At 46.1% G+C, this 24,993-nt stretch overlaps 16 protein-coding genes across 16 annotated transcripts; 8 read left to right on the top strand and 8 right to left on the bottom strand.

Moving 5' to 3' along the window:
* Positions 1 to 3: 3 nt before the first annotated feature.
* J056_001154 (uncharacterized protein) lies at positions 4 to 522 on the top strand (the record flags this gene model as incomplete). The annotated part of the gene is made up of 1 exon (XM_009270782.1): positions 4 to 522. One exon carries the CDS (start codon positions 4 to 6, stop codon positions 520 to 522), a length of 519 nt encoding a protein of 172 aa, XP_009269057.1.
* Positions 523 to 546: 24 nt separating this feature from the next.
* J056_001153 (Pseudouridylate synthase 7-like protein) lies at positions 547 to 2,573 on the bottom strand (the record flags this gene model as incomplete). The annotated part of the gene is made up of 2 exons (XM_009270781.1): positions 547 to 2,094; positions 2,139 to 2,573. The coding sequence occupies 2 exons, from the start codon at positions 2,571 to 2,573 to the stop codon at positions 547 to 549; spliced, it is 1,983 nt and encodes a 660-aa protein (XP_009269056.1).
* A 39-nt stretch (positions 2,574 to 2,612) lies between these two features.
* Positions 2,613 to 6,002, top strand: J056_001152 (Isoleucine--tRNA ligase, cytoplasmic; the record flags this gene model as incomplete). The annotated part of the gene is made up of 4 exons (XM_009270780.1): positions 2,613 to 2,649; positions 2,697 to 2,725; positions 2,773 to 4,610; positions 4,658 to 6,002. 4 exons carry the CDS (start codon positions 2,613 to 2,615, stop codon positions 6,000 to 6,002), a joined length of 3,249 nt encoding a protein of 1,082 aa, XP_009269055.1.
* Positions 6,003 to 6,687: 685 nt separating this feature from the next.
* Positions 6,688 to 7,590, bottom strand: J056_001151 (Plasma membrane proteolipid 3; the record flags this gene model as incomplete). The annotated part of the gene is made up of 4 exons (XM_009270779.1): positions 6,688 to 6,894; positions 6,938 to 6,997; positions 7,149 to 7,282; positions 7,332 to 7,590. 4 exons carry the CDS (start codon positions 7,588 to 7,590, stop codon positions 6,688 to 6,690), a joined length of 660 nt encoding a protein of 219 aa, XP_009269054.1.
* Positions 7,591 to 7,625: 35 nt separating this feature from the next.
* J056_001150 (uncharacterized protein) lies at positions 7,626 to 8,626 on the top strand (the record flags this gene model as incomplete). Its single annotated transcript, XM_009270778.1, has 2 exons — positions 7,626 to 8,481; positions 8,535 to 8,626. The coding sequence occupies 2 exons, from the start codon at positions 7,626 to 7,628 to the stop codon at positions 8,624 to 8,626; spliced, it is 948 nt and encodes a 315-aa protein (XP_009269053.1).
* A 111-nt stretch (positions 8,627 to 8,737) lies between these two features.
* J056_001149 (Fruiting body protein SC3) lies at positions 8,738 to 9,114 on the bottom strand (the record flags this gene model as incomplete). Its single annotated transcript, XM_009270777.1, has 2 exons — positions 8,738 to 8,764; positions 8,815 to 9,114. The coding sequence occupies 2 exons, from the start codon at positions 9,112 to 9,114 to the stop codon at positions 8,738 to 8,740; spliced, it is 327 nt and encodes a 108-aa protein (XP_009269052.1).
* A 517-nt stretch (positions 9,115 to 9,631) lies between these two features.
* Positions 9,632 to 11,455, top strand: J056_001148 (ATPase WRNIP1-like protein C26H5.02c; the record flags this gene model as incomplete). The annotated part of the gene is made up of 1 exon (XM_009270776.1): positions 9,632 to 11,455. One exon carries the CDS (start codon positions 9,632 to 9,634, stop codon positions 11,453 to 11,455), a length of 1,824 nt encoding a protein of 607 aa, XP_009269051.1.
* An 86-nt stretch (positions 11,456 to 11,541) lies between these two features.
* J056_001147 (Putative GTPase-activating protein) lies at positions 11,542 to 14,865 on the bottom strand (the record flags this gene model as incomplete). The annotated part of the gene is made up of 5 exons (XM_009270775.1): positions 11,542 to 12,627; positions 12,687 to 13,268; positions 13,317 to 13,794; positions 13,851 to 13,900; positions 13,945 to 14,865. The coding sequence occupies 5 exons, from the start codon at positions 14,863 to 14,865 to the stop codon at positions 11,542 to 11,544; spliced, it is 3,117 nt and encodes a 1,038-aa protein (XP_009269050.1).
* An 81-nt stretch (positions 14,866 to 14,946) lies between these two features.
* J056_001146 (Ran-specific GTPase-activating protein 2) lies at positions 14,947 to 16,226 on the top strand (the record flags this gene model as incomplete). The annotated part of the gene is made up of 5 exons (XM_009270774.1): positions 14,947 to 14,980; positions 15,037 to 15,119; positions 15,166 to 15,276; positions 15,371 to 15,979; positions 16,032 to 16,226. The coding sequence occupies 5 exons, from the start codon at positions 14,947 to 14,949 to the stop codon at positions 16,224 to 16,226; spliced, it is 1,032 nt and encodes a 343-aa protein (XP_009269049.1).
* An 89-nt stretch (positions 16,227 to 16,315) lies between these two features.
* On the bottom strand, positions 16,316 to 16,918 carry J056_001145 (uncharacterized protein; the record flags this gene model as incomplete). Its single annotated transcript, XM_009270773.1, has 1 exon — positions 16,316 to 16,918. The coding sequence occupies one exon, from the start codon at positions 16,916 to 16,918 to the stop codon at positions 16,316 to 16,318; it is 603 nt and encodes a 200-aa protein (XP_009269048.1).
* Positions 16,919 to 16,939: 21 nt separating this feature from the next.
* Positions 16,940 to 17,338, top strand: J056_001144 (DNA-directed RNA polymerases I and III subunit RPAC2; the record flags this gene model as incomplete). Its single annotated transcript, XM_009270772.1, has 2 exons — positions 16,940 to 17,106; positions 17,152 to 17,338. The coding sequence occupies 2 exons, from the start codon at positions 16,940 to 16,942 to the stop codon at positions 17,336 to 17,338; spliced, it is 354 nt and encodes a 117-aa protein (XP_009269047.1).
* A 32-nt stretch (positions 17,339 to 17,370) lies between these two features.
* J056_001143 (U6 snRNA-associated Sm-like protein LSm7) lies at positions 17,371 to 17,691 on the top strand (the record flags this gene model as incomplete). The annotated part of the gene is made up of 2 exons (XM_009270771.1): positions 17,371 to 17,379; positions 17,425 to 17,691. 2 exons carry the CDS (start codon positions 17,371 to 17,373, stop codon positions 17,689 to 17,691), a joined length of 276 nt encoding a protein of 91 aa, XP_009269046.1.
* Positions 17,692 to 17,717: 26 nt separating this feature from the next.
* J056_001142 (Eukaryotic translation initiation factor 1A) lies at positions 17,718 to 18,182 on the bottom strand (the record flags this gene model as incomplete). The annotated part of the gene is made up of 1 exon (XM_009270770.1): positions 17,718 to 18,182. One exon carries the CDS (start codon positions 18,180 to 18,182, stop codon positions 17,718 to 17,720), a length of 465 nt encoding a protein of 154 aa, XP_009269045.1.
* Positions 18,183 to 18,234: 52 nt separating this feature from the next.
* On the bottom strand, positions 18,235 to 18,653 carry J056_001141 (Exosome complex component RRP46; the record flags this gene model as incomplete). The annotated part of the gene is made up of 2 exons (XM_009270769.1): positions 18,235 to 18,309; positions 18,357 to 18,653. The coding sequence occupies 2 exons, from the start codon at positions 18,651 to 18,653 to the stop codon at positions 18,235 to 18,237; spliced, it is 372 nt and encodes a 123-aa protein (XP_009269044.1).
* Positions 18,654 to 19,016: 363 nt separating this feature from the next.
* Positions 19,017 to 19,517, top strand: J056_001140 (uncharacterized protein; the record flags this gene model as incomplete). Its single annotated transcript, XM_009270768.1, has 1 exon — positions 19,017 to 19,517. One exon carries the CDS (start codon positions 19,017 to 19,019, stop codon positions 19,515 to 19,517), a length of 501 nt encoding a protein of 166 aa, XP_009269043.1.
* A 593-nt stretch (positions 19,518 to 20,110) lies between these two features.
* On the bottom strand, positions 20,111 to 24,171 carry J056_001139 (Condensin complex subunit 1; the record flags this gene model as incomplete). The annotated part of the gene is made up of 3 exons (XM_009270767.1): positions 20,111 to 21,546; positions 21,593 to 23,670; positions 23,729 to 24,171. 3 exons carry the CDS (start codon positions 24,169 to 24,171, stop codon positions 20,111 to 20,113), a joined length of 3,957 nt encoding a protein of 1,318 aa, XP_009269042.1.
* Positions 24,172 to 24,993: the final 822 nt, after the last annotated feature.

Below are 24,993 nucleotides of genomic sequence, written 5' to 3'. Positions count from 1 at the left end.
CTAATGGTTTTGAATATAAATAAAAAAATTAATTTTAACTACAAGGCTTCTAATATTCAGATTCCCTTCAATAATTCAAGCCAGCCGCTCTATCAACTCTTGGAAAAGCTATCGACTCAGCTAAGCATCCCACAAGACCAATTCAAGCTTATTTACAAAGGTTTAGTCATTAGAGACTCTAGTAGATCACTTGACGATTTGAAAATTTCAAATAACTCTACCATCATGGTCCTCGTCAACCACTCGCAGAACATCGATAAGCAGCAGCAACTCGTAAACACTATTGAGAACATTCTGAACAACAACGTTCTTCCTCTACAGCCACAGCTAGAGCAGTTTGAGTCTTCCCCTACTGAGCAGTCCAAACTGGTCTTACAGGAACTTCTCCTTCAATCCATCCTCAAATTAGACTCCATAATCTTGCCTTCCGAGTTTAACCAAGCTAGAGATGTTAGAAAGCACTCCATCAAAACTACTCAATCCTTCTTAGATAGATTAGACAACGTTAGTCAACTAAAGTAAAAATTTCATGCATCTTGCGTGTTTTCACCCATGCACCCTTTTCTCATTTCCTTTGAGTATCTCCCTCAGCAGCATCGTCGCATAAGTTCCACTTCCCAAGTTGAAGCTCATGCTTACTGCCGTATTTCTCTTCTCCCCTTCCACCTTGTCGACTGGTAGTCCTAACATCTCCTCCTCTGCTGACTTGAGAAGCTGCTCGTCACCTGTAACATACTTTATCACTTCCCACTTAACATCCTTTGGTAGGTGTACCATCTTTCTATAGCTACCCTCCATCGAATACTCCCTTTGAGGTCTCCAAAGCTTTTCCCAATCCAAATGATCCGTCTTGAGCATCTCCTTGTACTTGTCTCCAACTTGTCCACCTGGATACATGGTGTTATGGCCTGCAAGTGGCATAATCACGTCATATATCTTGTATTTGTCTAATTCCCCGTCTTCAACTCTTTTTACTTGCTCACCCTCCATCACTAGATCTCCAGCAACTACACTTAACCCGAAATCTTTAATTCTCTTACTAACCGCTGCGTTCCAGATGTAGGATTGGTACGCGTGTACATACATTGTGCGTAAGTTGCGCGGTATTTTTCCCAATGCACCCAAAAAGTCTTTTGGTTGCTTCTTGAGGTGATCGATTATTGATCTCTCTGCTACCATTTTCCTTGGCAGTATCTTGAGCGCGGCGTTGGCGTTGTTATCATCCAGCCATGCCTTCCTTCCTCTAACGCATTCTTCATCTTCGTTGGGTTGTACGCGGAGTATGCTGCTACATGCACCTTCCCAGTCCATTTTCAGGAGAAGCCATCCAATATAGTGAGTTGGTACTACTGAAGTACCGAATCTCTGCATACCAAAGTAATTAATGAAACCTCTTTCCGATAGTACTTTGAGTGATGCGTGGATAGTTTCCTCACTGTCGCACTCAACGTCTCTCAAAATTATTCCAAATCTGTTGCCATTCAAATTACCCAAATCGAAGTTCTTAGTTGCGTACGAAAGGTCACCAATCCTGCAGCCTCTCTCTCCCCTCTCTGATAAGGCCTCTTCAATAGTCCTTCTGCACTTCTTCCTCTCCTTCTCTTCAGCAGTGCCTGCGTTGTTAACTCTTTTCCAAACGTCTTGCAATGTCAAGCCGCCTCTCTTGATACAGACGCGCTGAGTTGTAATACCACGCTTGTCTTTTGTACCGGCAACGTTGATAAGTTTGTCTTTAATTTTCAGCATGCGTGAGAGGTGATTCATAGTATCACTCGAGTCTCTATTGCTTTTCTGGAGAGTAAAGTGAATGTAAGGGTGTTCTTTATCGAATTGGTTTGGCTCCTTGCGTGGTTTACCACCTCTGACCCACTTAATAGTTATTTCAGAGGCAGGTGTAGCAGATGTATCGAATCTACCACCAAAAACAGCGCGTACGATATCATGAACACTTCTTCTCGCTTCTTTGTCATCTCCGAGTGATTCTGTAGTGACTGTATCGTCTGAAGGACCAGCAAGAGTGAGATGTTTAATTTTCTCGATTGTTTCATTGTTTAGCTTGTTTGAGAGGTGGTCGTAGGCGTCTTCAGGCCATTGCTAGGGTCTTGTTAAGGTGAGAAATAGTAAAAGCGCCTACACACCTTAACATCGAGCTTGTCAGCCTGTTCCTGGGCTTTGAGGCGTGAATCAACCAATTGATCAGCAGGTAAAGACAAATCACTAAGTCTGACAACGTCATCGAGCTCGTTGATCTCATTAACAAAGAAATCAGTAAATCTGTGCTTTACAATACCAGAAATTGCTGAAACTGATCTATCCATGTATTCGAGTAAACCTGCGTCAGCTTCTTGGAGAAAAAGCTTCTTCGGCGGTGGACCATACTCATTTCTCAGCAATCTCGTGGAAGGTGGTAGATTACTCTCTAGATTGAATTCATCGTAGATCTTGTCAATGTCGTCGTCAGTGAGTTGAATGAGATCTGTCTTTTGCCTTTTTGGTGGCTGTGTATCACCAGTGACAGCGCCATCTCCACTATCACCGTTACTGCCCTCTCTTTTTAAATTTTTAGTGGTCATCGTCGTTGGTGAAATCCGACGTCTTCGTTTTTACCAGCCATGTCGAGAGATAGCAAAGATTTCGGTTCTTATGAGAGTAAGTGAGGGCTTTTAATTTTAAGGGATTCTTATAAAATATGATAGTAAATTCTCAGTTCAATTTCCCCGTGGAGGTAAGTCGTTCGACTTGATACACTTGAAAAACTCAAGCAACCCCTAGGAATCTAAAGTACTCGCTTATTGGCGTGATATTGACGCCTTTAGAACTCAACTCAAGCATTCTGAAGGCAAACAGACTTTCTCTTTCTACGATGGTCCTCCTTTTGCAACTGGTTTGCCTCATTACGGTCATTTACTCGCAGGTACCGTAAAAGATATCGTTACCCGCCACGCTGCTTCTTCTGGCTATCACGTTCCACGTCGTTTTGGCTGGGATTGCCACGGGTTACCCGTTGAGCACGAAATTGACAAGAAACTCGGCATTTCTGGCAGAGAAGACGTTCTCAATATGGGGATCGATAAGTACAATGAGGAGTGCAGAGCCATCGTCATGCGTTACTCAGCTGAATGGCGTAATACTGTAGAGAGAATGGGCAGGTGGATTGACTTTGACCATGATTACAAGACTCTGAACACATCCTTTATGGAATCCGTTTGGTGGGCTTTCGGGGAACTGTTCAATAAAGATCTTGTTTATAGAGGTCTCCGCGTTATGCCTTACTCAACCGCTTGCACTACCCCGCTTTCTAACTTTGAAGCTGGTCAGGCATACAAGGATGTCTCAGATCCTGCTGTCGTCGTCTCTTTCCCTCTTGTCAACGATCCTTCGACTTCGTTCCTCGCTTGGACTACAACTCCTTGGACTCTGCCTTCCAACCTCGCCCTATGTGTCAATCCATCTCACACCTACCTCAAAATCCACGATGAGGAGAAGAACCGCGACTTTATTATCCACGAAAAACTTCTCACTACTCTCTACAAAGATCCAAAGAAGGCCAAGTTCCAGAAAGTCGCTCAGTACAAAGGTAGCGATATGAAAGGTTGGAAGTATGAGCCACTTTTCAATTACTTCTACGATGAATTCAAGGACGTTGCTTTCCAAGTACTCAATGATGACTACGTTTCTGCAGATGCTGGTACTGGTATTGTCCATCAAGCACCTGCATTCGGTGATGATGACCATCGTATCGCTATCGCTAACGGTATCATCACTCCAGACCAAATGCCACCTTGCCCTGTAGACGACAGCGGCAAGTACACGGAGCGTGTTTCTGATTACAAGGGCGTGCACGTCAAGGAGGCTGACAAAGATATCCAAAAGTACCTTAAGTCTATCAACAGATTGATTGTACAATCGACCATTAACCACTCGTACCCATTTTGTTGGAGATCAGGTACCCCACTGATCTACAAAGCTATCCCCGTCTGGTTTGTCAAGGTTTCGCAAATCACCAACGACTTGATCGAAAATAACAAGGAGACTAGATGGGTACCTGCCAACATTGGTGAAAACAGATTCGGTAATTGGTTACAAAATGCTAGGGATTGGAATGTTTCACGTAACAGATACTGGGGTACTCCTATGCCTCTCTGGGTGTCTGAAGATTACGAGGAGATTGTGGCAATCAGCTCTATTGAGCAGCTCGAGCAGCTTTCCGGTGTTTCTAACATCTCAGATATTCACAGAGACAAAATAGATCACATCACCATCCCTTCAAAGAAAGGCAAGGGCGTTCTCAAGCGTGTTGATGAAGTCTTTGACTGCTGGTTCGAGAGTGGATCTATGCCTTATGCACAAGCACACTATCCATTCGAAAACAAGGAGGAGTTTGAGAAGTCTTTCCCTGCAGATTTCGTTTCAGAGGGTCTCGACCAGACTCGTGGATGGTTCTACACACTCCTTGTTCTCGGAACACACCTCCTTGGAAAGGCTCCTTGGAAAAACCTTATTGTTACTGGTTTGGTGTTGGCTGCAGATGGTAAAAAGATGTCCAAGAGTCTGAAGAATTACCCTGATCCTAACCACATCATTGACAAGTACGGCGCTGATGCTGTTAGGTGGGTTTTAACGACTTAATTTAATATCAGCTAACACAATTTGCCAGAATGTTCCTTGTCAACTCACCAATTGTGCGTGGTGACAATCTCAGATTCAGAGAGGAGGGAGTGAAAGAAGTAACGTCGCGTGTGATGCTTCCTTGGCTCAACTCGTTCCGTTTCTTCCTCGGTCAGGCAGCATTAGCAAAGAAAGAGCAGGGCATTGAATTCATGTATGATGCGTCTGCACCACGTTCTGAGAACTTGATGGACAGATGGGTACTCGCGAGATGTCAATCGCTCATCAAGATAGTTAAGGAGGAAATGGCAGCATACAGACTATACACGGTTATACCAAGACTGCTTTCACTTATCGACGAGCTCACCAACTGGTACATTAGATTCAACAGGAGGAGACTGAAAGGAGAGAATGGCAAGGAGGATACGATTGCCGCGTTGCGCACACTCTTTGAAGCTCTATTCACGCTCTGCAGGACCATGTCCTCGTTCACTCCGTTCATCACTGAGAACCTCTACCAGGGTTTAAGACCATTCATTGGTGACAATATTCCAGGCGCAACTGACACTCGATCGGTACATTTCCTACCATTCCCTGATGTGCGTGAGGATTACTTTGACAGCGTCATCGAGAGACGCGTGTCTAGAATGCAGAATGTTATCGAATTGGGCAGGGTTATTAGAGAGAGAAAGAGAATAGCCGTCAAGACTCCTCTCAAGACATTGATAGTGTTCCATCACAAAGAGGAGTATTTGTCGGATGTGCGCCATCTTGAGGGCTACATTAAAGAGGAGCTCAACGTCAGAGAGTTGGTTGTCACCTCTGAAGAGGAATTCATCGGAATCAAGTACAAGGTGTCGGCTGACTGGCCAGTGCTTGGCAGGAAGCTGCGCAAGGACATGCCGCGCGTGAAGAACAACTTGCCTAAGGTGTCCAACGATGATGCTAAGGGGTACATGCAGAATGGAAAGTTGACAGTAGACGGTATTGAGTTACAAGCTGGAGATTTGACAGTGCAACATTACGTAGATTTGCCTGAATCGATGGAAGGGTTTGAACCTATTTCAGATTCGAACATCACTATCGTCTTGGATTACAGACTTCACCCTGAACTTGAGTCTGAAGGGTTGGCTAGAGAATTCATTAATAGAATTCAGAGATTGCGCAAGAAGGCCAATCTCCTGCAAATTCAAGACGTCGATGTCGTCGTCAAATATCTTGGCGAGGACGGTGATATAAGTGGACTGCAGAATGCCATTGAGATGCACAAAGATACTATCGTTAGATCTACCAAGAGTAACCCTCTCTCTGATAAAGAAAACGCTCAGGTTATCGCGACTGAAGATCAGGAAATTGGCGCTGTCAAGTTTAACCTCACCCTTGTTGGTGCTTAGGGGGAAGCTTAAAATGTTTAAAGTTATAAATTTCTTTTTCTCGAGCTGTCAAGTAGAATTACTTGGGATGTAGCTGTGCAAGTGTCATGCAAACTTTGAGCACACGTCGTGTAACAAAGCAAGTCAGTAGATGAAGACTGTTTCGTGAATACAGCTTTGCCGTTTGTTAAGAAATCGCGGGGCTTGTCTTTGGAGGACTGATCGTCGTCGTCGATAACCTCTTTGAGACCGCTGGTGGGATGATCAAGGGGCGATTCCGTGGTGTTTCGGGTGTTCTATATGACGTCGTTTTGTGCGCCAATCAGATGACTGTTTTCAGCGTTTCTGTTTGCGTGATTCATGGCCTCTCCTATTCTAATTTCACTCTCCTCGGTGATGTAAAGGTCAGGATAGATGATTCTCGGCTCGCGGAGGTTTTATAAGCATCAACGAAGCGTTTCCAAGTAGATTCATCTCAATTAAACGTCTCGAATCATCGATTTCTTTGAACAGCCTAATGGATGATCCTTACTCGACCTGATTTCTTTGAGTTGTTTGCTGATTTGAGCTTGTTTCTCTAGGAATTCTTTAATGGCGTCCCTCTTCTTCGTATGTACAGCTTGATAGATTTGATAATTGATAGATATAAGCGGGCATTGTGATAGAGTCGATCAGAAAAAAAGGATAAAATTACAATAACGATAAATTAAGCATTCTCAGTTGCACCGTAAGCAGGTGGAGGATGTTGTGGTTGTTGAGATATATATTCAACGCTCTCATACTTTCCATTCCCAAGATATTTAAAGCCTTTGTAACCGTATTGCTCTTCTGCGGCCATACGCTTGTAGATGAGCCAGAAAGCGTGAATATGGCCAGGAAGGTAGCCAAGGAGGCATAGACCGATATTTATAAGCTGTGTGTTGTTGGCTGAGTGTGTTTTGGGTAAATTCACCCACCAAATCGCATGAGCAGCCAGAAATGAAACCAACAGCAGCGGGTGGGAATATTATTGTAACCTAGGAAATTTAAAGGGTTGAGTAGAATATCAGATCATGTACACACCACCATAAGCAAAATATCAGTCGATTTAACCATAATTGTAACAATTCAAGGGATATCTACAGGAATACATCACTTTATGGAGTGTCCATCTACGGGTACACGGACTAATTTCTCAATTGGCTTCTGTGTTTCTGTGTCTGTGTTTTGATCGGCGTATCCATCACCATCCCTTGTCGCTGTCGTTGTTGCTGTCGTTGTCGCTGTCGCTGTCTCTGTCCCCTGCTGATTACCGCTTACAGCTTAAATACGCGTAAGACTCGTGAAGCACCGCCAAAGACAACAACTCACATCCCATCAATCGAATAACACTGAATAACTCCTCCCAAACCCCCAATACTTTCCCCACTGCTTCTCCACCTTGTGCAAGCTTATGCGCTTCATCTGCGAGTCCTTCCACGCGTTCTAGCAGCTCACCACTCGCCTCCTTCACTTGCTCCAATCCATGCAGCTCAAGCGCTTTGGCAGGGAGTATTGTGGAAATTGGAGTGGATTGCTTCTGCGATCCTCTGCTAATTGATGGATGTATCGATGATCTTTTTTGGTGCATTTTCAGCGTTTTTACTTGACGACGACGAGGCTACAATGTTGAGAATTCCTAGGTGTATTAATAGACCTATTTCAAGGCAATATTCAACAAACACTTACACTCCCCGTAATTCCCCCGTTTCTCCCCTCAAGCCCCAGCCTAAACCAACAAACTCGTTCTACTTCACTGGACGCCCGTTATTTGAGTCTTCTATCGCCAATCTAGAATCGTTGAAGAGACACTCACAAAGATCCATCTCCAATGCCCTCGCCTTGCCTACAAACAAGCTCCACCTTCTCCGCTCCGAGGACTCCCGCGTCTTGTTCAAATGGCTCAGCCAGGACGCCATCGAGAAGAGACTCGAAACCCACCTCAAAGCTTCCGAATACCGCCGCCTGATCGACCTCCTCAATTCCATCACAAAGCTCCTCCCCGCCGCTAACTCTGGTGGTGCACAGACGGCGCAGATCGTCGACGACATTCAACTCTCCCTCAGAAACTACGAACCTCCTGGTGGCAGAGAGGTGCACGTAGCCCAGCGCAAACCCGTTGAAATCGACGACATTGGCAGGAGTTACACCGTAGGCAAACGTAAAGAGAGTTCCGCCAGAGTTTGGCTGTTGCCTACTTGTAACGATAAGCAAGTACGCACAAGTGAAATTCTGGTCAACAACCAACCCGTAAGCGCCTTCTTCCCGCGTCTTCACGACAGAGAACACATCACCCTCCCTCTCAAAGTCACCGGTCAGCTAGGCTCATTTAACATCTTTGCTCTCGTTAGAGGGGGTGGTACGTCGGGGCAGGCGGGAGCTCTTGCGCATGGTATCGCTAAAGGTTTGCTCGGTCAGATTGATCAGCGATTCGGTTTGCAGTCGGATGATGAACGCAGCGTTAAGAGGGTTTTGAAGAAGGGTGAGTTTTCCCTCTTTATTGGCGTTGACACTCACACTCACACTCCACACCAGCTGGTCTTCTCCTGCGTGACCCTAGACAAGTCGAGAGGAAGAAAACTAATCTCGTCAAAGCTCGCAAACAAAGAACTTGGGTCAAGAGATAGACTCGAGATTATAGACGTCTTTTTCCGTTTCATGCATTCCTTACATACACATCACATCAACACGAATGTCTCAAATTGGTTTCACTATAGAAAAATACAAGTGGTAGTAGCCTAGATGATAGAGATTGGAGTGCAGCCCTAGAAGCAGCATGGTTAGACAATGTGTTAGAAGCCAGCATCCTACGTACCAAGTTGGCAACACCGTTTTGGGTTTGACCACTGCAGCATGCAGCGGTAGTCTTGCATTGGTCAGAGATAGGTACACCGATGGCAGCAGCGACTTGGGTACACTCGAGTCCGACTTGGCCAGCGAGTTCGTCAATGCCGAGCAATCCAAGCGTACCAGTGTCGATAGAGGAAGCGTCCTTGACTTGGTTGCAGCACTTGACGTTCTCCGTGGAGCAGTCACCCGCTCTCATTTGCAGCTTGGAAGCGAGTGATGCGGAGAAGAAGGCTGTTGCGGTGAGTGCGATAGTCGAGAATTGCATTGCGGTGAGTGTTGAGTGTTGATTGTTGAGTTGTGAGAGTTTAGTGCATATCTCTTTCTCTATTTATTCTCCTAAGTTAATTAATTCAATTTGCGGAAAATTTTATCGGCGAATTTTGAACACAAACGACAGAAATGGAAGGTGAGCATGCGCAGTTGTGAGCTGTAAGCTGGTCAGCCTGGAACATTATTAGGGTCTTTAATTTAATATGTTTCGAATATTGTGTTACATTCGCCAGGCTTGCCGTGTCTAGGTACATACGACATATTGTGAAGGTGTGAAGCTGTTAAATAACCAGCCACTACTCTCTCATCAAGCTTAAATAAACAAATAAAGTTTATCAACTTTTTTAAAATGACATCACGCGTCTTGTCGACTTTTCAAGTTATCAAGGTATCTACTTGCCGGCTTCTCAACTTAAATTTGCTTAAAGCTCACTGTAGTGCTGTATAAACACTCAGAGCACCCAAAACCACCCTCACTCGTTCATTATCCGCTGCCATCGCTGCCACCACCCATGACCACCGTGAAATGTCCAGTCTGCGCGATAGATCTACCGAGTGACGCGATAAATGATCATCTCGATAAAAGCTGCACACTTGCAAAGTCTCCCAGTAAGCCGCGTACCAGCGCGATTCAGAATCAGATTAAGAATGAGAATGGTGATTGGTCTTTCATGACCCCAGCGAGCGGAAGCGTGAGCGGCAGCAAGACCAAGAAGAGAAAATCAGCTAGCAAATCGGACGCGAAGAAACCTGCTAGTCGTGTCGACGACAACGACAAAGACAACGACAACGATAAAAATGACAGCGACAGCGATCTCGAAATTATACCCACACAATCAAAGAAGAAAAAGGCAGAAAATACAACGCACAGGCAGAACAAGCAGAAGACAGATGTACCACCAGCTCCAATATTCACAACTAAGGCGACGCAAAGTACACCGAATAATCTAATTCAAGCTCAGCCACTAGCTGAGAGAGTCCGACCGACGACAATAGATGGTTACGTCGGTCAGGAGGACCTCATGGGCGAGAATGGGATATTGCGCAGCATGATACTGAGCGACAATATCCCCAGCTCTATCTTCTGGGGACCACCTGGATCTGGAAAGACAACGCTAGCTAGAATTATTGCTCATCGCAGCAATGCCAAGCTGAAGGAATTGTCCGCTACCAACTCTGGCGTTGCTGAGGCGAAACAAATCCTTGATCAGGCCAAAACGACGCTGAAATTGAATGGCACGCGTACTATTCTCTTCATCGATGAAATACACCGCTATTCCAAATCACAGCAAGACACCTTTCTGCCGTATATGGAGAGTGGAGCGTGTGTGGTAATAGGCGCCACAACAGAGAACCCCTCATTCAAAATTAACAATGCTCTCTTATCCCGCTGCCATGTCTACTGCCTTACCAAGCTCAGTGGGGAGGACATAACAACCATGCTACGCAACGCACTGCACAAATGGCGCGACCAGAACGCTCATCACGCTCACCAAGCTATAGAAGAGATTATAGATGCAGACTTTCTGCGTTACCTATCCAGTATAAGTGATGGAGATGGACGCGCAGCGCTCAACTCACTCGAAATGGTACTACGCGCTGTTGAAATACGTCATCGGTCGACCACCACTAAGCCTACAACGAAAGAAGATCTACTAGGATCTCTGAAACGTTCGATGGTGCTCAAATACGACCGAGACGGTGACTTCCACTACGACTCTATATCTGCTTTCCACAAAGCCGTGCGCGGGTCTTGTGTAGATGGCGCGCTTTACTGGCTCGCGCGGATGGTGGAGGCGGGTGAAGATGCACTCTACATCGCTCGCAGAATGGTCGTTATCGCTTCAGAGGATGTAGGAATGGCCGATTGCGCCGCTCTTCCCCTCGCTACTGCCACATACCAAGCTTGTCAATTTATTGGACTGCCCGAGTGCAGAATCAACCTCGCTCACTGCACCGTATATCTCGCTGAAGCAGCGAAATCGATTAGGAGCTATGTAGGTTATAACAATGCAGTCGACGCTGTCAGGAATCACCCCCAGTATCCCGTTCCGATTCATCTGAGAAACGCACCTACTCAGCTCATGAAAAGTTTAGGTTACGGTAGAGAGTACCTCTATAACCCAGCCTATGCTCATCCAGTACACCAGGAATACTTTCCTCACGACCTCCCTCACGACGCGAGACTGATTAATAGGGAGCACAAGGTTCATGATCAGCAGCTTCTCGATGAGTGGGAGAAAGAGAGTGTGAGCGTTAAATCGGGTGATGGGCAGCTGCATCAACAAGAAAGCTCCGCACAACCTGCCAAATGCCCGAAAGGATTAGGCAAGTGAGAAAAGTGTATTTTAATCTAATGTATAAGTAGTTTGTAATTGATATAAAGAAAAGTTGTCATCATCATCATCTTGTTCGTGTCTATCTAGATCCTCTGATCTTTATCGACGGGTGCGTTAAGAATCTTGGCAGCCTCCTCGGCACCAATAGCATGCTGGTCATCGAGATCGATAGCGTCGACTTCATCCATCATATCTTCATCCTCATCGCTGCCAATTGCGAACTCTCCACCTGCTTCTTCAGTGGAATGAAGGGAGTCGTCCAAGGTATCGTCGTCGTCATTATCGTCGCGCTGATCGATAGCAAATGCTTGACGATTAGCCAAGGCCTCCTGAGCAGCTTTAATGGAAGCCAAGTGCGATTCGCCGTTTGTGGAGGTGTGTTGGTGATCGAGAAGTGCCTCCTCTTCTGCTTGTTCACCGCTGCCACCGCCGCTGCTAATAGTGCCGCTCGATGGCTTCTCCACCATTTCACGCTCATGTACCTGCTCCTGCTCCTGCCTGCCGTGATCGGATTTAGATCTCGAGAACCATGACGGTGTGCTTGAAAGGAGGTTAGCCATTCCACTTACGATACTGCTGTCCTTCTCTTCAGGCGCAGGTCGACGCTTCTCTTCCACCTCCACCTGACTATTGACGCGACCGAAAGCAGGTCTGTATTCAACGTGGTGTTTACCGAATGATTTGCCAATCTCATCCGCTAGCCCATTGAGCATCTCTTTGTTGTCCTTGCTGAATATTCCGCCAAGTATGTTACCCACTAGACCGGTGCTGCCGATGCCAATATCGTCGAGCGTACTGAGGTCAATCAGGGGATGGTCTATGGCAGATTGGGGCACGTGCTCGAAACTGAAACTGCGTGTGAGATCCTGATCGAAGAAGGCCTCTAACAGCTCATCAGCTAGACAGACCATCCGAAATGTCGGAAGATTGATGTATGGGTCGTCATTGTTAACCTGTGGGGAACCAGGGATGCAGTTGTCAGACGCTTCTGTAGCGCTTAGAGGGTCTTTTTGTTTAGCTTCTTTTTTTACTGTTTCAGCTTTATCTTTGTCGCCCTCCTTCACCGCTTGCGGCTGCTCGATCAAGCTGTCGGCATACTCGAAGGCATTGGTCATAAATTTGCTGACGGCTCCCAGGTAAGCGTCGCCAGGTTCAGCGCGGAAGATGAACTGTGAGGGAGTGAAGTGGAATGGTGAGAAGTGTTTGCAGTACAACATACCAAACTTACCAAAAGACTCTCTGACAACTGCACCAACTCATCCTTAGTGAGATAGCCATCATTGTCGCTGTCATGCAACGTGAAGAACCACTCAATATTGTCAAGTAGTCCATTGAACATGACGCCATTCAAACCCTTCACTAAATCTTGCAATCCAAGCGCAGCTCTCCCCGTGTAGTCCCACTTATGAAACATCTTAGTGTATATCTCGTTTTCAGGTACTGAGCGCACGACACGTTGCTGAAAACCATTCGTAATCATCTTCTCGTCACGCGCCCAACTTGCAATGTCACTGAGAAAAACTCTGAACGTGGTCAAGTCGATCACTGTCTCCGTACGGTCTGAGAGCTCCTCACTGATGCGCAGCTTAGACGGTGTCGATGGAGGAAGGGCGGCTAGAGGAGTAGGAGTTTTGCAGAGAGCGTAGAAAAAGTGGTCAAAGATCTTATTAACGCCGTCCACACCAAACTTTCCATAGTCTTTGAGATTGCGAATAGCAGATCGTTTGGAGAACAATTCAATTGATTTGATAATTCCACCACGGAATCTCCTCCTTTCTTCTATAATGGTGTCATCGGTGATGACACTGAACTGGTGTGTGCGTGAGAAAGGATTCACTTTCATAGACTATCCGCCTACCTCTCTAAATGCGACAACAAGCAGCTCTGAAAAGTTTGTAATATTGAGCACTTTCGGATCGGATGACTGGGGCGAGACTGATTCTTCGAGATTAGCAAAATAGTCGCGGAAGATACTTAACACCATGCCATCATCCGTGGCATCCATAAGCTTGTCCGAGTTCACTTTGAGTGCTGCCAATCCAACTTGGAAGAGAACGCGAGGGCCGAAAGCGACGAAACAGTCAATAATCCTGAATGCGAAGACGAGTGGCATCGAGTTAATGTAGAGAGACAAAAACCAAGGTAGTGAAGAGACTGATAGTTGAATGTCCGATGCTGTAAAGTGTTCGTGTAGACTTGGCATTGTCCTTTGTACGAGATGCTCGAATACTTTCTGGTCGAGTAGTGTACCGTACATGGATGCACTGTAGTAGCCTGGCAGAATGCGAGTGCAGATTTTGTCCAAGAACCAGAATGTCTGTTCTTCCGACATATAGCTGGGTAGGGTTTGGTGTGAGTATGATCATGATTATGTAAAAAGCAAAACACTCACATCAACAAAGCTGCGACGAGTATATTCATAGCTTGACAGTATCCTAGTTCCTTGGGGTGGATGAGCGGGGGTGGAATGTGTAGGAATAACCCACCTGATTGCGCCAGCTGTACGCCGTCAACACCCTTCTAAGAGCGTTGATACCGACGGGATCTTGGTATGCACCATACTCCGGCAAACTTCTATTCAAATCTTTTTCAATTTCGTCAGTAGCCATCGTCGACTCGCCTGCATGTTCATCGAGAATCTGTTGGTATAAGCCAGGGTGAGAGAACCTGTCGTAGATAGAACCAGACAATATTTCCCACATTTCACCGCGCAATTTGGAGGGGAGACCGACTTGAACGAGTCTGGTGAATTGAGGGTATCGAACGAGAGTGATATTGCGACCGTGCAGTCTAAAGTAGTCTTTCCAGAGTCTGAGTTTGGATTTCTCGCGAAGTTTCTTAGGGTCACCGGGGAATTTGAATAGGAAGCCGAGGCCGTGGTGGTGAGTGGAGGTAGGATCATGATTGATATCATCGTTGGCATCGTTGGCATCGTTGGTATCATCGATATCCTCACCAACGAGCCACTCAGAGTAACAGCCTTTAGCAAATCCCTTTACAGACTTCATTAAACCAAGTTGATCTCTGAGACAACGCTTGAGGTGATTGCAAAAGTCATCAGAGTTTGGTTTGAGGGTGTTTAGCTGTACAACAAGCTTCAAACCGTGCCAGAGAATGAAGCTGAGTGCGAGAGTACCAGGCTGATTGATGGTAGAAAGTCTTTCAACTCTGCGTATGGAGTAAAGGGGGATTGTAGCGACGCAAGAACGCAAATCATAAGATTTGAAGCATAAGAAATGGTCGAATAGATAGATATTCCCGTAAAATACTTGGTTTGTGCCGTGTACACCAAACGTTGCGCTTAGATCTATCAGCGGTGTTGAGGACTGTGGGAGTCGGAGGTAATCACACAGAAGATCATTCTTATCGGGATCTTTGTAGCCGCGGAGGATAGTGAGCTGTGACATAATTTATTATTTTCAGTGGTGTTGATGGTTGATTGGGTACTCTGGGTTCCCATCTTACGCCGAGGATCATTGAGAATAAAAATGAGCGATAGAGAGCGAGTAGAGGATAAACCAAGTACGTCATTAGTGTTATCGGTTGCTTTATCTGATTCAACTTTAACTCAAATCCAGTCGATCAGAATGAGTTGAATGAGCTGGATAAGCAGACGAGGAAGAGGGATAGAGAGGCGAGCGTTGAACCCAAGGCTGATCATGTGCGCCTCAATCTTATTCTCATTATCCCCGCTTACACTCCCACAGTCTGGAGATGATCTCGCTGCGAAACGTGGTAAAACTGAGCTTAATGAGCAGAATATCAACCAAATTCGTGATAAAGTGGAGGATATTGACTGGCATAAGGGGGAGAATGATGTGGGCGCTGAGGAGAAGCAGGAGAGCAAGCAGGAGCAGGAGCAGGAGCAAGAACAACAACAAGAACACAAGAACAAAAACAAGAACAGAACAGAAACAAGAACAAAAACAAGAACAACACCAGCACAGCATCAATACACAAGAGAATGAAAAGAAACCAAAGCAATCTACTTTCGCTTCATTTGCAAGCACAGCGTCACCATTTGCGAGCAGCAGTAGCAATACCACTACCAAACAAGGCGATAACAAGGACAATGACAAAAATCCACCAACAGCCTTCTCAGCATTCGCTAAGAGCAGCAGCGCACCCAAAACAGAGGATAACAGCAGCAAGACGACATTCGACGACAAGCTGTCTTCTACACAAGGAGAAAGCTTAGTGGACCACAAGCACCATCTCAATCTGGCTCCTAAGGAAACTAAAACTGGTGAAGAAGATGAGCAAAATGTGTTTCAGATTCGCTCTAAGCTCTACATACTTCATGACAAAGAGGGTAATTGGAAGGAGAGAGGAGTTGGGCTATTCAAGTTGAATAAAAATTCAAATCGGAGGTCTAGACTCGTTATGAGGGCAGATGGTGTTCTCAGGGTTATTCTTAACGTTGCTCTCTTTCCTAAAATGCCCGTGCAGCTCGCACAGGATAAGTTTGTCAGGTTTAGCGCACCTAGTGAGGATAACAGACTTGAACATTTCACTGTCAAGGTGGGTAGTGTTTTGATGAGGAGATGGGACTGTTTGACTGACTACACTGCAGTTTGGCAATGCTAAGCTTGCTGAGCAAGCATATAAGAGTATAATGGGGTGTGTGGATGATATGAAGGAGGAAGAAAAGGAGGAAGAAAATGAGGAAGAAAAAGAAGAAGAAAATGAGGAAGAAAAGGAGCAAGACAACAACGATGACAACAAAAGTGTAAACAAGGACAACGAAAACACCGCTGACAAGGTTTAGTAGGTGTACAAGGTGTATATCAAAGTATCTAAACTATATCTGCCAAAAATACATGATAACTTATAGCAAATTACAAGAAATGACACCATTTAGTGCTGTATAACCACAGGAGCACCTGGTTGCCAATCCCTCGCTGCAACGTCAAGATTACACAAATAACGAAGCTTGATAGTCAAGTTTTTCGCTGATTCCAAGTCGTTATTTTCAAAAGCCTGTGAGAGTAAATGGGTGGTTTGCTGAATAGACTGACCATTATCGTGTCTCAATTGCGTCACCTCCTCCTCGGACTGTGCATCTTCGAGTTGTTCTCGCAGTTCGAGCATATCCATGAGCAAGGTGCTATCGTGAATGGAGTCAGATTCAGCTATCTCAATACCGTTCAGCTCGAGGAGATAGACAGCGCGGGAGAGTGGGTGAAGCAGTGTCTCATACGCTTTGTTGATCAATGACGACGTTTGCAAGGCGTAGTCGTGGTCGATATTTGGCTTATCAGGATGAAATTGCTTCTGCTTGGATAGGTAATTTTGCTTGAGGGTGGTATTGGATAAGTTGAAGGCGTGTGGTGGTGTGCTGGTGTCTGAACCTTGGAATAGGACGCTATAGTACTTGGAATCGCAGAGAGGAATATAAAATTTAGTAGTTGAAGTTGAGAATCGGCTTATATTTCTCAAGTTGATGGAGAATACCTTCATGACGGTAGAGATAGTACTGCCATGTCCACGCTCATCAACCACGAAAGGATCGATACGGATGTGAAGGAGTTTCCAACAAAGATAGAGCTAGTGGATGGTTACTCGAATGACCTCAGTAATGCCACTTTCAAGCTTTTCAATGAGGATCATACTATTGGGAATTCGTTGCGGTATATCATAATGAAAAAGTTGGTTGGTGCATAAATAGCAGGCATGGCTAACAAATATCACAGCCCAAACGTAGAATTCTGTGGATACTCAATCCCGCATCCATCAGAACCCGTGGTGAACCTGCGTATACAGATGTATAGCGGGTTGAGCAGCGTCGATGCCTTGTATAAGGGCTTAGGGGATCTAGAGAATCTTTTCGAGGTTATACAGAACAAGTACAGTGACCAATATAAGCAATTCAAACAGTAATCAACTTTATTTATTCCTTGATTGAAACTTCCATGGCTAGCGTGTGTTTTGTGCGGGTGTTTGGGCTATCTGACGTGGATATGTAGAAGGACCAGAAGAAGTACAAGAAGGAGAGTATCCTCGATCTGTCAAAGCATGTTGATACGTCCTTGTCATTGCAATTCCAAGGCGGCAGACAAGCGACCGGTATTCTCAAGGGCTACGATCAGCTAATGAATCTTGTCATGGATGATGTGGTGGAGGTGTTGCCAGATTCAAAGCGACGCTTAGGTTTGGTTGTGTTTCGTGGACCTTCGATAACAGTGCTTAATCCGACACAAGGCCATGAACAAATTTCAAATCCATTTGTATAAAAAGGGGTGGGGCAGATGAATACATGTTACAGATCATTTATATCAACTTCACTCTCTTCACTGTCTTCATCCCCTTGTTCGTCTTGCTGCTCGCCGAATTCAATTTCACCCTCCAAATCATCATCACCAAATGCTTCATTCTCGTTGATACGTGCTTCATTAGGCAGTTCGCCGTATTGCTTCAACGCTCTTGCCTCATCTGGTGAGTATTTGTGTATTATATCCGCCTTCTCATCTTCAAATTCACGCAAACTGAGTAGAACGATATCCCCATTTCCAATCCAAACCTTCTTTCTCATCTTACCACGTATATGTCCAAGACGTTTATTCCCATCGAAGCAGCTCGCTTCTAGTCTTCCATTACCCAGCATACGCGATACCTGCGCATACTCTTGTCCTTCCTCCTTGAATATAAGCTCACGCTTATCATTCTCGTTGTCATTCTTTCCACGCCTGCGGTTCTTACCGCCCTTTCCCTTGTTTTTAGGCATTGGGTGTGTATTATGAAGGAGGATGGAAGACATTTGATACAAAATAAAATCTTCAAACTTTGATTGATCGAATGTATTCGTACAGGAGGGTGGAGTGGTGTGTGGATTTCTTTATAATAGTCGCGAGCTGTATTGTGCGTTAGTTGTGTGTGTTGTGTGCGGCGACTGACTCACGACGTCATCGCCAAATTCTCCAACGCTGTCCATCAGTGTGATAGCGCGTGTACTTGTACTGTATTTATAAGCTATCAAGTGTACGCTTGTGGCATTTGCTTCTTCGTAGCTAGTTGGGTCAAGGATGATTGTATTGTTTATAACTGCCAGACTGACAGCTATAACAATTCCAGACATTGGAATTGAGCCCTCTAAAGCAGCCATGATAGCACCATTTATTGCCGCTGCTTTTTCACTGACTGGGATTCTAAATGGAGGTGCACCAATGGCTTGTTTGACTAGATAACTGGGTGTCATGGGTGATGAAAGTGTTTGTACAACGAAGCGTATCAGGGAGCGTGGGTGTTGCTCTCCAATTATAACGCTTTTGAGCGATTCTTCTACTTGATTGGCCAAAGACGTATACTGTACACCAACAACGCCATTCAAAGAACGAAATTCAACTTCTATTGTACTCTTATCGACTATCTCATCACGTATGCTAACCTCCAAAGGTCCTGTAACTGAGGCTAAAACTTGTACTTCCCCAAATCCAAACTGAACGGAAGCATCAACGCGTGTATTTGATTGCTTTGAGTAGGTTATTTTACGCATTTCATCCAATCTACGTGAATCTAGACGGATATTCCCTGGTTTGAACATTCTTGGTTAGGTTCAACCATGTTTAAGCATAATACAAGGCTGTTTACTACCTCAATTAGGCACAATGTTACTCGTCCAATCACCCGCCCTAATCGTCTATCGAATGCCACCAAAGTTGACTTAGACGACGGCGCAGAATTCTTCTTCAATCCCCCACCTTCATCCGCAGAAGCGTATCCAGATGGAAATAGCGTGGTTAGTGGATTATTAGATAGTAATATGGCAACTAGAGTAGACACACTTAACGCACCCACTCTACACTCGCGTAAGAAATCACTCAATTTCAACCTATCAAGTGATCAAATTGGAGAAATAAAGGAAATGCGTAGAGCTGGTCACAGTGCTAATGCCATATCTAGAAAATTCAATTGTAGTAAAGGTTTAATTGCTGTTGTTGCACCTGCTTCCAAGCAGAATAGAATCGAGCACGTCATCAACCAGCAGCAGCAACAGTCTACCTGGGGATTCAATAAGCATCTCTCACGCCATCAAAGACTGAAGAGGAAGGAATATTGGTAGCCTGGCTTTTAATTTTTACATGCATTTCTATTCATTTGGAAGACGCTCCAGTGTGCTTATGAATACTTGGAAAATAGTTGAAGTTACTTGAACGCTTCAGATTCACTTGCACACTTGAAAAACACTTGATAAAACTTGATATTTACTTTGACACACCCAAACACACACCTTATTCCCCTTTCCACCAGCGTATCGGTGCCTTTAACATACGCTCTACCGCCTCCTTAAACTCCCTCGCTGCATCTGGTGCTAGGACTGACATTACCGGATACACAGTCGTAGCCAATGGGACACCGACAAAGCCTACAAACATAAGTCCATCTACAACTCTCTCAAAATTAGCTGTGTGTGTCTTTAACTCCTTGCTCTCGCTCTGTGCCATCGCTGAGACAACCAAACTTCCTAAAACTAAGGCTATTATAAGGAGAAGCGTGTGGGTGTACTATAATGATCATTTTAGTCTCACTCCTATCAATCACGCATAAACACCCACCACTTGCGTCATAGTACTCTCGCAACCAGCATTGTCCACCACTTTCTATGTGAAATTATCTTTATAATCAATTTACATTCATTTATTTCTTTCCTTAAACTCAATCCTCTTCACTAGAGCTTATCTGCTTCTGTCGACGTGTCCTCCGAGGTGGTTGTGAGCGTTGTGTTGGTTGTGTAACTGCTTTTCCTCGTTTGGCTGGTTTTCTGTTACCTTTTTTCACCTCTTTAGCTTCAGCGAGGCGTTTGGCTTCTACTTTAGCATTGTCATTGGCTTCCACTTTAGCATTATCATTGGCTTCATCAACCTCCTCTTCCGACGTAAAATCGAACGGCTGATTCGTCTTGCTGCTCTGTCTCGACAGTGGTTTAGTGCTCTGTCTCGATAGTGGGGGTTGACTGTCCTCCTTCTCCTCCGCCTCACCCTCATTCTCCCCCTCTGACTTGAGCGAGTTGCTTGAAACATGCACTGACAGCCTCTTCGACTTGCGTCTGTCGTAGCGCTTGTCGCCAGCAGCTCTACCCGCCAAACGCGCCTCTTCCTCGCCCTGTGCGCGCGCCTTATTCAGCGTCTCCTCGTACTCCTTCATCTCCGCATCGTTCTTCATCGCCTTGTTCGAACGCGCCTTGGCGAGTATCTCCACAAACCGCTTGAAGACGACTGGTTCGTGCAGCTTGTCAGTGTAGAAAGGCAGTCCCTCCATCAGCTTCTTAATCGACCGCTCGCTCTTGAACGGCAAGAGCGAGAGACAAAATGCGACATCGCGCCACTGTTTTTCATCTCTCGCTAGCCTGAATCGCTGACAAAGCTTATCGATGATATTCTCAGCCTGTTTCTCCTTCTCGATGAATTTGAATATGAACTTCATCGTGCTCTTGAAAGTCTCCTCGTCGACTGCATGCACGCCGACGGATAGATGTGAGATGATGTCTGGGAGGTTATTGTACACTGCATTGTCCTTAGTCGACAGCTCTGTGAAGAACAACTTGGCAAGATCCGAAATACGCTGCTCTGTATCGTCTAGACATTTCGCCATCTCACCAAGCTGCCCTTTCACTTTGACCATCCCATTCAGAATCAAGTGCGTGAGCACCATGAACGTATTCTTCTTCACTACTATCTCCGAATCACTCAACCCCGCATATAACTTATCACTGTTCTCGTCAATCAGGTTAGAGAAACATACCGCTATGTCCCCTAATGCGATAACGATATTGCAACGGATCGTAGCATCGGCTGTTGTCTCGAATATCTTGAACAGCAACAACAAATGCTCCTCGCAGAATTTAGAACTGACGCACATAAATTTCGACAGTGATAGCGTAGCGGCTGAGCGCAGCATTGGGAAAGAATATTGACGTGGATTGTAGCAAATATGAGCGAGAATAGGACCGAAAGTGGCTAGTAAGCTGCGTGGGCCATACAGCAGCTCGCGTTCTTTCACTGCCGCTATCCCATCGCCAATGTCGTCTTCTGCATTACCTGCCACCTCGTCTATACCCTCGCTCTGCTTCTGCTTGCTGTTCTTCTTCGAGTCTGGGGAAGTATTAACGGGGGCTTTTGCACAATTTTCGTTACTCACCCTTCTCGGCATCCGCATCTGCCTTGCGCCGCTTCAGCTCCCGCTCGACCAGCTCGAGGTAGACTATGTGGCGAATCGCGACGTGTCCGACAGTGAAGACGAGCTGGCTGAGAAGAAACGCATTACCGGTGACGTGTTGCTTCCCATTCTCTTGGGCGTCTTGATTGGTTTGGCTGTCTTGTCCATCACCATCACCATCCACATCCATCTGGGCATCCCCCTCCTTCTTCTCCGCGCTAAACGCCCGCTGGGCCATATGCTTGATCATCACATTGCACAGTATGTCAGGCTGTTCGCCGAGGACGTAGATGGCATTGATAGCCTGCTCCGCCATCCCGAACCACGCCTGGGACGTAGTGGGGTGTTCTAGAGCCTCCTGCAGCCTCCTAAATATAGGTTCTGACATGGGCAGGCGAATAGAAGCATCCTGTAGCGATCCCTTCACTTTCTTCACCGACCCCGATATCCGCTGCAGGGCGATGCAAGTGTAACGCGCAAGCGCGAGGTCCGCCTTACCTAGCTGGCCGAGCCCAATGCGAATGAGCGTATCGATGCGCTCGTGCACGATATCCGCGCGTGACACTGCGAGCATACCGATGATAATAACGGCACCTCTGCGCTGCGCGCGCGGTATGTCCTTCTGTACAGCGTACACCTGCCACAATTTGGATATCACATCTGGGTGTATCCCATCATTCGCCATTACCGTACTAACGAGAGCTTCGAGCGAGGTGAGCTCCGCGAGGGTGGCGTTGAAGGTGAGTTGAATAAGATTCTTGCAAATGCGCGATACTTGCGCCTGTGCACTCATGGCGGGGTCGTTGAGTGGGTCGAGGTACAGAGAGCGGTATGTGTCAATCACCCGCGCACGCACCCCCTTCACCGTCTTGCCTTCCTCTATCACCGTATTGTCTTTCGCCCAGATCAGATGCAGCATGCGACGTACACCTACATGCGCACTCGTCACACCGTACTCGTGCGCTACCCGGAAAAACTCTATCGCTTCAAGCACCTCTGACTTATTGGTGCTGGAGAGAAGCGTTGCTATAGTTAAGATGCTCTTGTCTATTAGACCGATGAAGCGGATTGCGTCGGCGTAGTACGAGCGTGTTAGTTGCAATCGAGAGATTTGCTCGCTGTCATACTGTGCGAGGTTTGTGGCGGCGGCGACCGACTTACGAGCAAACTTTTTAGATCTGCGTCTGTTTGAACTCTCCTCGCTTTCTCCTTCCTCTTGCTCAGATTCGTGCTCCAGATCGCCATCCAGCTTTGGCGCAACACTCTGCAGTTCCCCGTCCACAGCTGACAGTCGCTCCTGCCACTCTTCCCCACACAGACGCCCGCCATGAAGCATCCCGTACGGATGCGTTAGAATCATCTTGGTGATCAGACCAGTCGCATTCTTCCTCACCATACTACTCTTATCGCTGAGATGACGTATGGTGTTCTCGAGCAACTCGATGCGCTGCTTAGGGAATTTTGTCGGCAGTTCAACGAGTTTGATAAATGTGGCTATCACTTTCGACCGCACGTATGAGTTGTTGTCGAGAAAGCGATCCATAAGGACAGTGAAGAAGGATGCGATTTGCGTCTGCGTTGTTTCACTCTCACTCTCACTACTGTCGAGTGCGGAGAGGTGCGCGATGAGGATGGCGAACGCCTCTATGATGGCGTTGCGCATCGTGTACGCGTCGCTGTCCATGTGCGTCTGTAGAAGCACTACATGCTTGAGCACGAGCGCGGGTGCGTGATGCGTGAGCGTGGTAATGAATTTGGAAAACGCTCGCGGTGCTTTGAGATCGGCACCTGAGAATGAGCGGTTGGAGACATCTACCAGGCAGTTGTGGGTGAGTGTAGCATCGTCGTAGTTGTGGTAGAGGTGGCTAAGTAGCTCAGCCATGGGCTCGCCTAGGTGGTCGAAATACTCGAGATTCTGGATTATGGACGTCTGCGCTGAGAAGGATTGACCGTGTGAGATGATGGATATGGAGAGAATGTTGAAGAAAACTGCCTTTGTGTCGGCGTTCTTGATGTATAGCTCGTTTTCCATTAGGATCCAAATAGGTTTAGTGAAGCAGCTAGAAGACGCGTCAAACACGCGTAAAAAGAGGGAAAAGCGCGTAAAAGCACACTCACCTAACAAAGGTATCCTTCTCAACGGAGTTGCCCCATAACTTGAGGGCGTTTGAGTTGTTGAGGAGGCTGTATATGGAGGCGTATGACGAAGTGAGGACACTCTGCCACGCGGCCAAATCCTGCTTATTTAGAGATGAGATTTTACTGAATTTGATTAAAAAGGCGGAAATTAGATACGCGAGGACCTCCAAGCTGAGTTTGTCGTCTGTGGATTGGTGGAGAGAGTGGACTAGGCCATCGAGGAGCTTCAACGAAGATCTGGCGGTGGCAGGGGATATTCGCTGTATAAAACCCAGCGTATTGTACCACAAATGGTCATCCTGGGAGATGGCACAGTTGAGAATCTGCTCGAGGAGGAGATCCTCGCTGAGATTGTCGTCGTCGTCGATGAACACATCATCTTTGTACTCGTTTAGGCTTTCAATTAAACTGAATTTTATCATTTCATCGGGTGTTCGGTGGTGTGGATGGCGGTGCTCTATGAACACGCGATAGACGCGTTGGAAATAAAAGAATAAAAAATGGACTTGTCTTGTTTTGAGGAGAAATGTTTTTTAAAAGTGGGGAAGGAGTACCGGTGCTGCTCTTCTTGGGCTTCTTACTAATCTTCTGCTTGTGTGTTGTTGCTGGTGAGTGCGCATAACTCGTCTTCTTTGAGCCGCTGGTATCGTTAGATAGTGCTAAAGGGGGGATGCTTTACGAACGGGGTATGTTTTCTCCCAATTCTGGCACAACTCAGTGCCAAGCTTTTCAACTGAAACGCCACGCGTTAAGGCTTCCTTCGATAGCACCCACGCGGCAACCTCGGGATATTATTTAAACCTAATTGATCCTCATTACGAATTGAAGGATCAACCAACTTTATTCTTGGCAAAACACCAAGCGGAGGTAATTACCGTCGAAATCATCGGAAGCTGAAATATCAAAACTTGCTTTCTTACTTTGCTTCTTCTTGTGATTCTTAAGAAATTCTCCTTGGACATAATGAGTTGTGAATACAGTTGTGAATCAAGTCATTTGACTAGAGGAAGATTACCATTGATGGCGCAGTATGTTTGTTGGTTTGCTTGCGTGATGACAGGCAGTCAAATACAAAAGGCACTGCGAGCCCTACCAGTATAGATAAACGTGTATTTGCTACGACTGAGCGGATGCTGTGCATGCCGATAGCCAAGTGAGTAGGAACGAAGGTAGCCGGGTTTGTGAAACACAACAAACACAAGCCGCGAGTCACGTGCTTCTTGACCGCCGCTGTGATATGTAAG

Source organism: Wallemia ichthyophaga (genome assembly GCF_000400465.1).
Source record: "Wallemia ichthyophaga EXF-994 unplaced genomic scaffold scaffold13, whole genome shotgun sequence".
Lineage (NCBI taxonomy): Eukaryota > Fungi > Basidiomycota > Wallemiomycetes > Wallemiales > Wallemiaceae > Wallemia > Wallemia ichthyophaga.
Note: the sequence above shows the minus strand (reverse complement) of the source record. Positions and strands in the feature narration are given on the sequence as shown.